Genomic DNA, 13083 nt, shown 5'->3' with positions numbered 1-13083 from the left:
TGTTCATATGCATCTCATTCTTTAGATTTGGGAAGTTTTCTTCAATAATTTTGTTGAAGATGTTTGCTGGACCTTTGAGTTGAAAATCTTCATTCTCATCCACTCCTATTATCCGTACGTTTGGTCTTCTTATTGTGTCCTGGATTTCCTGGATATTTTGAGTTAGGATCTTTTTGCATTTTCCATTTTCTTTGATTGTTGTGCCGATGTTCTCTATGGAATCTTCTGCACCTGAGATTCTCTCTTCCATCTCTTGTATTCTGTTGCTGATGCTCAAATCTATGGTTCCAGATTTTTTTCCTAGGGTTTCTATCTCTAGTGTTGCCTCGCTTTGAGTTTTCTTTATTGTGTCTACTTCCCTTTTTAGGTCTAGTATGGTTTTGTTCATTTCCATCACCTGTTTGTATGTTTTTTCCTCTTTTTCTGTAAGGACTTCTACCTGTTTGATTGTGTTTTCCTGTTTTTCTTTAAGGACTTGTAACTCTTTAGCAGTGTTCTCCTGTATTTCTTTAAGTGATTTATTAAAGTCCTTCTTGATGTCCTCTACCATCATCATGAGATATGCTTTTAAATCTAGGTCTAGGTTCTCAGGTGTGTTGGGGTTCCCTGGACTGGGCGAAGTGGGTGTGCTGGGTTCTGGTGATGGTGAGTGGTCTTGGTTCCTGTTAGTAAGATTCCTCCGTTTACCTTTCGCCATCTGGTAATCTCTGGAGTTAGTAGTTATAGTTGACTCTGTTTAGAGATTGTTCTTCTGGTGATTCTGTTACCGTCTATCAGCAGACCTGGGAGACAGATTCTCTCCTCTGAGTTTCAGTGCTCAGAGCACTCTCTGCTGGCAAGCTCTCTTACAGGGAAGGTGCGCAGATATCTTGTATTTGGACCTCCTCCTGGCCGAAGAAGAAGGCCCAAAACAGGACCTTTCTCAGACACTGTGTTGCTTTGGCAGTTCCCAGGTGGTACAGACTCTAACCTAAGCAGACTAAATTCCTAAGTTCCTTGGAGTCCCGGGACGAAGATGGTGACCGCTGCTGCTGTGGCTTAGGCCGCCTCCCCTGCCGGGTGGGCACCTGTCCTCCGGTCCGGAAGGTGGCCGGCTGTCCCCGGCCCACACAGGGTGCTGCCTCAGCGCCTCTGTGCTTCTGCCTGTTCCAGAAGCTGTCAGGTTCTCTGGCGCACCCTCTCACCTGTTCAGACTAATTTCCTAAGTTCGGCGGGTCCCGGACCAAGATGGCGACCGCTGCTGCTGTGGCTTAGGCCGCCTCCCCAGCCGGGTGGGCACCTGTCCTCTGGTCCGGAAGGTGGCCGGCTGTCCCCGGCCCACACAGGGTGCTGCCTCAGCGCCTCTGTGCTTCTGCCTGTTCCAGAAGCTGTCAGGTTCTCTGGCGCACCCTCTCACCTGTTCAGACTAATTCCCTAAGTTCGGCGGGTCCCGGACCAAGATGGCGACCGCTGCTGCTGTGGCTTAGGTCGCCTCCCCAGCCGGGCGGGCACCTGTCCTCTGGTCCGGAAGGTGGCCGGCTGTCCCCGGCCCACACAGGGTGCTGCCTCAGCCCCTCTGTGCTTCTGCCTGTTCCAGAGGCTGTCAGGTTCTCTGGCGCACCCTCTCACCCGTTCAGACTAATTTCCTAAGTTCAGCGGGTCCCGGACCAAGATGGCGACCGCTGCTGCTGTGGCCCAGGCCGCCTCCCCAGCCGGGCGGGCACCTGTCCTCCGGTCCAGACGGTGGCTGGCTGTCCCCGGCCCACAAAGGGTGCTGCCTCAGTGCCTCTGTGCCTCTGCCTGTTCCAGAGGCTGTCAGGTTCTCTGGCGCACCCTCTCACCTGTTCAGACTAATTTCCTAAGTTCGGCGGGTCCCGGACCAAGATCCTTCCTGAATGTTTTAAAAGAGCTAGTATATGTTTTGTGTGGGGTTTTGGTTTTTTCTTTTTCTTCTCTCTCTCTCTCTCTCTCTCTCTCTCTCTCTCTCTCTCTCTCTCTCTCTCTCTAGAATGTTTGCATTTCAAATCACATAGAATATGAGACATTTACTTGGAAAACTAGCCTTGCTTAGAGGGTCAGGGTGGCTGGCCTCTGCTTCCTGCTAGCATCCTTGGAAGGGCAGAGCTATTCTCTTCCTCTGAAAAGCATTCTATACATTTGCATGCATGAGAAGGGAAGGCACAAAGCAATAGTAAAGCCCTCAATTGATTTCTTCTATTTTCTTTTTCAGCAAATGTCCCCAGCAGGCCACAGGTAAGAGTTAATGGTTCAATTGACTTCGCTTTCTTGATCCCATCTGGGCGTAAGCACATTAGCTGCTATTGATTTAGTTTAGTCTTACTTCATTCTCCATATAAATGAGTAAAGCCACGTGATGTTTAAGTGTTACTTGGTTCTGTACAACAGATTGTTGCTTTGAAGATGTTGGGTGGGACCATTTGGTTCCCCAAACCAAACTCTATGAGGCACCCAAAGTACCCATGCTGGATTTCAGTTCTCATTCCATGCTCTCTACTATACAAGTTTCTGTGTAAATCTGACTGACCTCAAATCTCACATTTGTCACAGAACAGTGACTTTGAAATGTCCCTGGTACTACAGGGCAATACTGAGATCATTACTCCAATGAAGACAGAGTTGCCTTTTTCATTTAAGAAAATACGTTGAGCTCTTCTGGCATCTTTAGCCCAGTAGCTTTCAGTTTTGTTTGGTTCCTTATGAGGAGCCATTAATTAAAATATACCACGGAGCCAAAGCAGATCTTTATAAAACATTTTCTTGAGTGAATTTATTAGTCCTTTCAAAACAGTCAACATTGTTTCATCTTATTAGCAAGTGGAACTGGGGTCTTGGCTAGAAGACAGGTGTCTGTAAAGCAGTCTGTGACACAGTAGGTAGGGTTAGCATCTTCCGGTGATGCCCATTGTCCTGGTCCATTGGAAGCAAGGATTTTAAAGGGAAGTGAGATGACAGAAGAACCCTCAGAGGTATAAGAAGAGATGGGAAGATGTGCTCATGTGCAGGGAAGCAGACACATCCCAAAACAATCCATTTGTTAAAAGTACTCAAGTTAGACATGTTTTTTCAAAAATCTACTTCAAAATTGTGTAGCCCGTATTTAGACCCATTGGCATTTTCCACATAGCAGACACCACTAGACATCTGTCTCCTCCTCTCTAGGACATGAAGGAATGGGGTACTCTTTTGGTAGCCTAACACATATATCATCGCTACCTTTCCCAAGAAGCAAAGACCTCTCAATTTGACCTGGGTTTCTAGCCTGTTTAAAAAAAAAAAAAAAAAAAAAAAAAAAGACGTCTTGTCACCCCTGGCCTCTGCTTTTATGTTGGTGTTGACTACTGTAATAAACAGCTGGCATGTGACTTCAGGGTGAAGGAAATGTCCTCATCCCACATGAGCAGTTGGGGGAGGGTCCCCTTTGAACACAGCCATATAAAGTTTTAGTTAGTTCTGAAAGATGCCCTTATTTTCCCATGAAGAACTGACAAGTCTTCATTACCTGAATGTCCTTATGCAGATGCTGTTCTGACCTTGGTGTTTTCCCTTGCCACAGGCAATGTGAGCATCTATCCAGCCAGCCAACATTTCCCGACCTTCAGTATTGCCCTCTTCTGCAAATGCCAATCCCAAGACCCATTCAACCCCAAAGCTCCGTGGCTCCACGACACAAGCTGTTGAGTGCTTACTGGGTGTTCTACTGAGGGAACCAAACACTGACTATCCAAAGAGAAAAGGATATTTTGGTTTTCTAATAACGTATATTATTGTTTTCTTCTCCCCTTTCTATGCAACTGTAAATTAATGAACAGAGAAGTATTTGGAGGTGGTAAAGCATTTGTCACTGATTTGTATAATATATACAGCCATGGGAAAGTGGGTGGGGGCTTTCTAATATGAAACTGTCTTTTTAATAACCAAGAGAAAAAATTGCATAAGAATTAGACCACTTTACATTATTACATTCCTTCTGCTGTTCACATTAACCTTGTACAATAACTTCACTTATTATTTGACTGTTTTACCATTATGTTTTGGTTATTTATAAATTTATCAGCCATACAAACAAATAGATTCTATGTATTTGTTTCTATAATCTGGCCAAATTCCTAAGTTCATATATTTGAATCAAATATTTTACATATGTGGAGTAGGCAGGCATTCTGAAGATACTATTTAACTTTAGTTGACGTCACACACACCATCCTTTAGTAACCACTGGATGACTACACTAAAAATCCTGTGGACTTTAACGGCAAGCTGCTGGGGTATTTTTCCTCCTGTTTTTATTCCTTTTTTGTAAGTAGATCTTGACGTCTTTATTTATTTCATCTTGCAATCTCTATAATAAAGAAGACTGTATTGTAATAGTCTCAAAAAATTATTTTACCAAGGGTTACCATTTAAGCATATTTTCATTTTGATTCAGAAACCAAAGTTGGTACAACCTCTCCTAGTACTTGCAACCTTGGTTTTCATGAGAAAACACACGGCAGGCTTTGCCCATTGTGAGGAGAGCACACATCATGCTCTTCAGTTTCCTTTGAATAGACTTTTATTGTTGTTTTTGTATTTTTCGAGTCCTGTGTAAGTTTTGAAAGCTCTGGTTGTTTCCTTTGTGAAAGCAGGCAGATACTTATTGGCTGTCTCATTTGAAGCTTTGGAGCAGATAGTCAGATGTCTCATGACCCCTCACTTGGCCAGCAGCACATCCGAGAAGGATGTCACTCACAAGCCTACACCACGGCTTCTCTAGAATGAAATCAGTGCTCGGATGATTGTATCCCTGCCTCTACTTCTGAGTGTGTTCAACTAGGTATTGGCTTCTTTTTCTTTTTCTTTTCTTTTTTTTTTAATTTAACACTTAATTGCCGATTTTAGAGAAACCAAAAATAAAGGTGAAGGTAATATGTTTTGATTCAAACATATATGCTTTTAAAACATCAGGACATGCTAACTTTGGGTTCTCTTTCACTGGGATCTGGCCAGAAGGAGGCTGAAAGTTAGAAATTGCTATTCTTTTAGGATCGGTTGGGTGGGTTGGGGGGCAAGGGTGTCTATTTGCAGCATAGATATTTTGAGACGAAGAAAATTGTTTTATATAAGGGGAGAGCCATGATCACCTTTCTACCTCAGAACCACCTTCCTCCATTGTGTTGGACATAGCTTTATATGCCGCAGTGTGCAAAACCTAGGGCTGTAGTCAGGCCTTTCCATACCCAGGAAGCACCTGTGTAAAGAAGATCAACAGAAACTCCCGGAACTCAGAACCCCAAGTTGTAGATTTGGTGTCGTCCTTGTTCTTGCTTTGAGGAGTCATGTATTCTTTTATTTCCTGCCTGTATTTGTATGCAAAATGATCTCTATCTGCTATTACAGAAAAAGCTACACAAAACACTACATTGTAACCTTCTGAGTAATAAATAAGAGGAAATATATTACAGTAACCATGATGAGAAATAAGTGTATTGTTCTTTTGAAATATGTGGTTAATCGCAGACTGTCATCTAATCTGTTACATACCGTATTTTTCATCCTGAATAAAAGTAATTTTAACACAAAATGACTTTGATGTTTGGCTGTGTTCACTGATGAAATCAGATCTCTGAATGTATGTGATGAAAGCTAACTATAAGATGATCTATATTCTGATAAATCTAAATATTTTCTGAAACTCTCTCTTATACATTAATCTAGTCTCCATTCACTCATTATCTCTCTCTCCTTTCTTGCATATAAATATGATTATATATTTTTCAATTTCCTGTACAAATCAGAGTCTTATTACTAGGGAAAATGGATGTTATAAGTACATTCCTAAAGCCCATTGGGCCTTCATTTTTATAACTTGGAGCTACTGAGATTTATCAGGTTACTCTCTCAAATCCACTTTCATCACTAGACTCATAGTTTTCTATGTATCTATATTATTATAACTAAATAAAAATATACATGAACATATATGTGTGTATGTATATATAGTTATATTTATTTATATTTATTTTAGATATATATAGTTAGTTTTCTGTGCAGTGTTGCTGTAAAGCAGCACCATAACTGATCTAACTTATAAAACAAAGCATTTCATTCAGAGACTGATGGTTCTAGAGGAGTAGAGCCCATGTCCATCCGGATTCAGCCCATGCCTGCAGCTGGCAGACAGGCAAGGCGCTAGCGAAGTAGCTAAGAGCTTATAAGGGGTGGGCAAATCTAAAGCAGAGGGAGACAGAGACAGACTGAGAGAGCTGAAATGACATAGTCATTTGATATCTCAAAGCCCACCCCCAGTGACACTAATCCTAATCTGTCCCAAACAGTTGTACCAACTGAGAACCAGGCATGCAAACATACGGCCTCATAGGGGTCCTTCTTATTCAAACCAGTACAGACTCTACATTACCTGTTCATTGGTGCTGTTGATTTTATTGTGTGTTTTATATATAGTACACATATATAAAATATACAGGACAATATATAGTAAATATATGTTTATATACAGTCTGGTATCAGATTTATCTTGCTTCTGAAGCTCATAAGGGCAAAATGGTGTCAAAAATTACAATTAAGTACAATTAAGTCAGCAACCCTCCAAGAATTAGAAAATTCCGCCAAAATATATTATTTTAAAAGAGAACAGAAACAATTAGACCAATATTTTAAACGTCTCATCTACCATGAAGTATCACATTAATAATTCCTAAGGAAACCATTAGTTTCCAGTGACTTTACTGAGTCGTCACTGAAAGGCCTCCGGAGTGACAACCAGAACAGCTTTGTTTCTGTGACATTGATATTCTCATTGTATTTTAAATGACATAGTTGCCTCTGATGACTCTTTGCTACTTGAGCAGACTGGCTCTTCAAATCCCTTCCCCGTGTCAAAGAACCATCAAAATACCATCACCACCACTGAAACCCATGTGCTGAATGTAAAACCCAATTAACTTGTTAACTGAATGGTCTTTCTCAGATGCATGTGCGCGCGTGCACGCACACACACACACACACACACACACACACACACACAGTGTTCAATGCCTGTGATAGCCATTATTCCATGATGATGGTAGACAGCAGTTCAGCTCATGAGACGTGTAGGTTAAGCTCACCTGGGAGGGACTTTTGTAACCTCAGTGAGAATCTTACACGTACCTCTGATCTCCAGAGGCTTGTGTTGATGGTGGCTGGTTTCCTCTCAGGTCTAGGCTAGGCTGCATGTTGATGGATAGATCATAGATAGTCTAGCATGGTTATAGACACTTGGCTGCATTCTTGGCAAGCCAACCTGGTTTCATGCAAAGGCAGCTGTGTGAAGGGTTTAGGCAAAGAAAATCTCAAGGCTAGGGAAGAGTAGATAACATCTCATGGAGAGAAGCTGCAAAGAGCTGCAGTTTCATGGCACACAATGAATAGGGACTTTTTTTTTTTTTTTTTTTTTTTTTTTTTGTCATGCAAGCTCTGGAAGCAGAGAACTTAGGGCCAGAGTACCAGACTATCTGCTGCCACAGGCATCTTCTCAGTTCAGTAGAATGGAAGAGAAAAGAAGTGTCTCCTTGCCACCTTTTCCTGATTTATTTCTATACCGCTCTTTTTAAGTCATGCTTATGGATTTAAAAATCAGTCCTTGCAGTTTGGATTATTACAGGGCTTGTTTTCACGTGATACCTTGCTGAAATACAGATTGCTGGCCTGTCTGTCTGTCTGTCCTTTCTTTCTTGTTTGTTGAAAGATTTTCTTTTTTATTTAGTGTATTGTCTAGAAGGATCTGGGGAAAGCAAAAGAATATGATCAAAAGGTATTGTTCTGTATGATTAAAATTAAAGATAATAATAAAATTAGTGTGTATTAAGTCCCTCCAACTCAAGATGTAACCTCAGAGACAGAGAAACTTGGCACATATGTGGCAAAAAAAAAAAAAAAAAACAAAAAAAACAAAAACAAAAACAAACTTAAGAGAAATGGAAGGTAACAATAAAATTAGGAACAAAAACAAAAAAATCAGAGATTTTAGACTTAAAAATAGAGTAAATGAGAAGTCAGAGTGAATTACATATTTTAGTAGAAGAATATTGCATGGGGGCCTCCTTGCTTTGCCAGGTGGGCAAGATGCAAGTGGTGAGTTTGTCCCCCAGCAAGCCATGCATGTCATCAGAGGCATGAAATTTGCATAAGCTTCCAAACTGGCACTAACTCTCACCTCAGAATCCTTGGCACTGTGACTGGGTGGTGGTGGCACACTCCTTTAACCCCAGCACTCACAAGGCAGAACCAGGCAGATCTCTTGAGTTCAAGGCCAAGGCCAGCCTGGTCTATACAACAAGTTCCAAGACAGCCAGGGCTATACAGAAACCTATCTTGAAAAAAACCAAACCAAACCACAAAGCACTATTTGCACTTGATTCCAGGTTATCTTTTGCAGGCAGCTTATTTCCTGGTCCCTTTTTGAACTTTGTAGATAGGAAAATTTGGAAAAATTATCTGACAGCCTGCCCTGTACCGACCTCTGTTCCAGAAGTCCCAGAAGTCACAAATTTCTTATTTCTTATTCTGTTTGTCAATGTTCTTCAAGAAACATATTCCAAGTATGGAAAGAGAGAGAGACAGATGTAGAAAAACACTTTGAAAGATGACTTCATGCACCAGGCGTGGTGGCACACGCCTTTAATCCCAGAAATTGGGAGGCAGAGGCAGGCGAATTTCTGAGTTCAAGGCCAGCCTGAACTACAAAGTGAGTTCCAGGACAGCCAGGGCTATACAGAGAAACCCTGTCTTGAAAAACCAAAAAAAAAAAAAAAAAAAAAAAAAAAAAAAAAAATGCATACAGATGTCTTGGTAGGGGTTGTTTCAGTCCAGCCCCAGGAGCCAGGGAGACAGAAAGTGTATGTCTCATTTGGAGTCACGGGACTAGAGAAGCAGAAGCTCCAATAACCTAAAACAGCAGAGGGTGGACCTCCCAGGTCAAGCAGAAAGACTCGATTTATCCTTCTATAGGTCTCAATGGATGGGCCTGGCCCTCCCCACACCAGAAGTCTTTCACATCTAGCATTTCAAATGCTAATTTTCCCAGAAATGTCTCCAGTGACTTGAAAATATTTAAACAGATATGTGCCCATTCCTCAGCCTAGTTACAATGATACATGGAACTGTTTCATCACAGTAAAGGAGACAAGTTCCCAGCTAACTCTGGTTTATAATCACAGTAGGACCCAATATTGCTCTCTTATGATCGATCATTTTCCCCAAATGTTAAGATCCTGGTTTTTAAATGTTTAGTGTAAGATCATTATATTTTAAAAATCTCTTCTGCTTTAATTTAGTTGAAATAAAAATGTCAGTACTTAGACTGCTGGGGAGGCTGAAATCATCCTATTGTAAGTCTGGCTCAAGTTGAGCTGATCAAACTCCAGCACGGTGTCATTTATTATCCTCTGAACTGCCTGAGCTGTGTTCGCCCCGTGAACAGCTATAGTCGGTCACACATGATGAACCTGTGCCCATACCTGTGGCACACAAGTCTCATATGCTCTGTTCTCCTCGTCCCAGCTCCTCCATCTCAAGTTGGTTTATACGACAATAATTTTAGAAGCAGTCTGTCACAAAACAAGAATGTTTGCTGGGTACAATGTCCACACAAATTCAGTAATAATAAAAAATGTGAGTCAAACAACTTTATGATTAAATGAAGGATGCTAACCATGCATCAAAATGGCATTTTTGGCTTAAAATTTGGTCATATATTTTAGACTATTACTTAAAAATAAAATCACCATCCAAATTGCTAAAAACAACGGGAGCCTCTGCCTCAAGGTGTTCCTAATCTAGCAGATAAACACAGTGCCAAGCAAACTGTTGCAATAGCAGTTTTGGGAAGTGGAGGGGGCCGAGTCTGTTCCTATACAGATGTGGCTGCACCCCATGCTTCCACTATATGTTTCTACATACAGGGATACTGCTCGCAAAAAGCATGTATAGAACTTGTTACCACCTGTGGAGCCACATTGTGACAAATGATGTCATAATGGTGACACACTTGCAAGTGAAACCCAGCATTTCCCTAAGAAAAATATCTCTTGGCTAACTGATTTCGCGATGCTCTGTTGCACCAGCGCCCTTTGGAGATTCACAGCACACATCAGCCTGTTAAAAGCTATGAGAAATCTGAAGAAAGATAATGTGCCTTAATGCAGCAGTTTTAATCTGTGGTTCACGACCTCCTGTGGATCAAATAACCCTTCCACAGGGGTCACATATTAGATATCCTATGTATCACATGCTATAATTCATTAACTAGCAAAATTACAGTTATGAACTAGCAACAAAAATAATTGTATGTTTGGGGGTCACCACAACATGAGGAACTGTATTAAAGGGTTGCAGCATTAGGAAAATTAAGACCCATTGCCTTAAAATAAATCTCTCTGGATCTCTATAGCATTTAATTCTTGTATTTTCTCAACATGCTTTGTGATGTACACTTGGATAGCAATCCTATGTTTCAATTTTTTGCCAGTATACATTTGAGGCAGCAACACACGAAGACTATAAAAATGACTCAAAACTAGTTTTCTCTTAAATTATCAATAAAATTTTAGGATTTTAAACATGAAAGGAGCCTTGTGGGCAACTAAAGAGTGCCTTATCAAAAGGCATGCTTTATCAAGAATGAGGAACAAGGAAAACAAATAAAGAATGCTACTTTAATTCATAAAGAATGATCTGTATTTCTAGAAACCGCATCTCTAAGATGGCTAAGCCAGACATGAATGTGAAGCACAACAATAGGTGGGACCAGCAGAGCCATTTACAAGCGATTTCCCGATATCACACTGTTTACTATGTCTTAGTTTTCTTAAGAGCAGGGTGCCAGGCAGAGAGTGTGATCCCAGCGCTGAGCAGGTGGGTGTGTGCAAGAAGGGGAGGAGGGTCATCCCGGATTAGATAGCTAGACTGAAGATACTCTGGGCCTGTCTCAAAGCAAAAAATAAACAAAATAAAAGGAAGAAGAGAGCGAGGAAGGAAACAGGACTGTCTAGATTTTCCTAAATCTGATCCAGACATTTTCCAACCGGAGCGTGACTGGCGTACAATACCTGGAAATACTCCATTTATTTTCATCTCCGTATTTTGTTTGAGGATCTGGTTGTTTCCCACACAGGTAAACATTTCTGGCAGGAGGACTGTTTTTTGGAGTCACAGCTGGCTTGAGATTCTTTTGAAGCCTCCCTTAGTGTGCTGGGCAAATATGAAGTGGAGCATCCTCAATGGAAAGAAGAACCCTAGCGATCTGCCATTCGGATGCAGGCAGAACTTCCTGACAGCTGCTACCAAGCTCTGTGCTCACCAGGTTCATCCCATGCAGATCTGCTGCTCAGTTAAGAGAAGCTCATGAGCACCAGGGTTTGCCGTGAATGTTTGCCTTGCCTCAAAGATGAATTATTTAGTGAACTGATTTCATCTTAACCAGTCTAGGAGTTAGAGCACTAAGTTATGATCCTCATATCTTTTTCCTCAATATCTCTTGAAGCTTAATTGGGCTCTTGGGGGACCCACAGAGTGAGTATCTACAGGCCACGCTTGAGAGTCTACCCTATAATCCTGCTGGTCCTCCCAAGTACCATTAAAATAAATGATAAGATGGAGCAGAATTTATCTTTTAAAACAGCAAACAGGGAAACCATTTGGCTGAATAATTTATGTTGTCTTAAAGGGGAAAGGCTCCAGCTAGGACTACAAAACACAGTGGGTGTAAGCCTTGACCTCCGGGTACAGCAAAAGGAACCTGTTGGGACGGAGGATTTTATAATCAGGGGAACATGGTTTTGTGTTGTGTGTTGAATGATTAGGTTTTGATGCGAAATAAATAGAATTTTCAGGAACTTTCGGTAATAAAGATTTTTCTTTTTTTGGTTTGGTTTTGAGACAATTTTTTGAGTAGCCCAGCCATCCTCAAAAATTAGTATGTAGCTAATGTGATCTTGAACTACCTCTTTAAAAGTTATCATGTATAAGTATATGTGCATGTATGTGCAGGTATGTGTGTATATAAAGATGTGTGAGTGCAGAAATGTGTATATGTGCAGATGTGTATGTTTGTATGAAGATTTCTCCCTCCCACTGTGTGTGTGTGTGTGTGTGTGTGTGTGTGTGTGTGTGTGTGTGTGCAGGGACTGTCATGGCACCAGTATAGATGTCAGAGGAAAGCTTTCAGAAGTCAATTCTCTCCTCGATTTCTTGGTTCCTGGGGGCAAGCTTGGGGGACTAAGTGCCTCTACTCACTAAGCCATCCTGTAGGCTCTAATCTTGACTTTCTTAATTCCCCTGCCTCTACCACCAGAATACTGGCATCATAGGCAACCTTTCTATACTCATTGCTGATGATTAAACACAGTTCTTCTTGCATGTTGGGCAAGCACTCTCATCAACTGAGCTATATCCCTAGTCCTGAAATAAAGTTTTAATAAAATCATGACTGTTATGAAATATAAGGGGGCGGCAGTAGCAAGACTAAGGGTCGTCGCCCTGAGAAATCACACCATGCGACAGACTTGATATAAGGGAAGTTTACTGTGGGGGTAAAAGGGGTAGCAGAAGAGGAGGGGACAGAGAAGGGCAGAAAGAGGGAAAGAAAGGCTTGCCAGGAACATGTGGGAACAGAGAGAGAAAAAGAGAGTGAGTGAGAAGGGAGAGAGAAAGCAATGAAAAGCTGGGCTGGGGTAGTGAGCAGTCCTTTTATATGCTGCCAGGCCACCCACAACTTACAGAGTGGGAGGCAGGTGCTGATATGCTGTTGCTAGGTCACTGTTGGGAGGAACCTAGAGGGATTGTCTGTAATAAATGATAACAACAGGAGTAGTACTGATATTCTGGTAAAGATAATAGCCTTTGAAGTCATTGCACTGTGTGTAGCTGTGGATGATGTGGATTTTCAAGCTTTCTGCAGCTTCTCCCACCCCCAAAAGACACATCACGATCAAGCTACATCATCATCATAGATTTTGGTGTCATGGTTTGGGGTGGAAGGAGTCATTGAAGTGGTCCAATGTGTCAGCTTCTCCCATTCCTTGTGCTAGAAGGTCATTTGATGGG

At 41.6% G+C, this 13083-nt stretch overlaps 1 protein-coding gene across 17 annotated transcripts in view; it reads left to right on the top strand.

Moving 5' to 3' along the window:
- The window catches only part of Utrn (utrophin), a 487702-nt gene extending 482139 nt beyond the window's left edge, over nt 1-5563 (top strand). For 14 of the 17 annotated variants that reach the window (XM_006512710.4, XM_011243167.3, XM_030245066.1 and 11 more), the window contains 2 exons: nt 2210-2232; nt 3554-5563. In XM_006512710.4, the coding sequence (XP_006512773.1) occupies nt 2210-2232; nt 3554-3562 (32 nt within the window). In that variant the 3' untranslated portion in view covers nt 3563-5563. The remainder of the gene's footprint in view (nt 1-2209; nt 2233-3553) is intronic. The other 3 variants (XM_006512708.4, XM_006512707.4, NM_011682.4) reach the window with 2 other exon arrangements.
- Nucleotides 5564-13083: the final 7520 nt, after the last annotated feature.

Source organism: Mus musculus, chromosome 10, assembly GCF_000001635.26.
Source record: "Mus musculus strain C57BL/6J chromosome 10, GRCm38.p6 C57BL/6J".
Lineage (NCBI taxonomy): Eukaryota > Metazoa > Chordata > Mammalia > Rodentia > Muridae > Mus > Mus musculus.
This window is presented reverse-complemented; position numbering and strand designations above follow the sequence as displayed.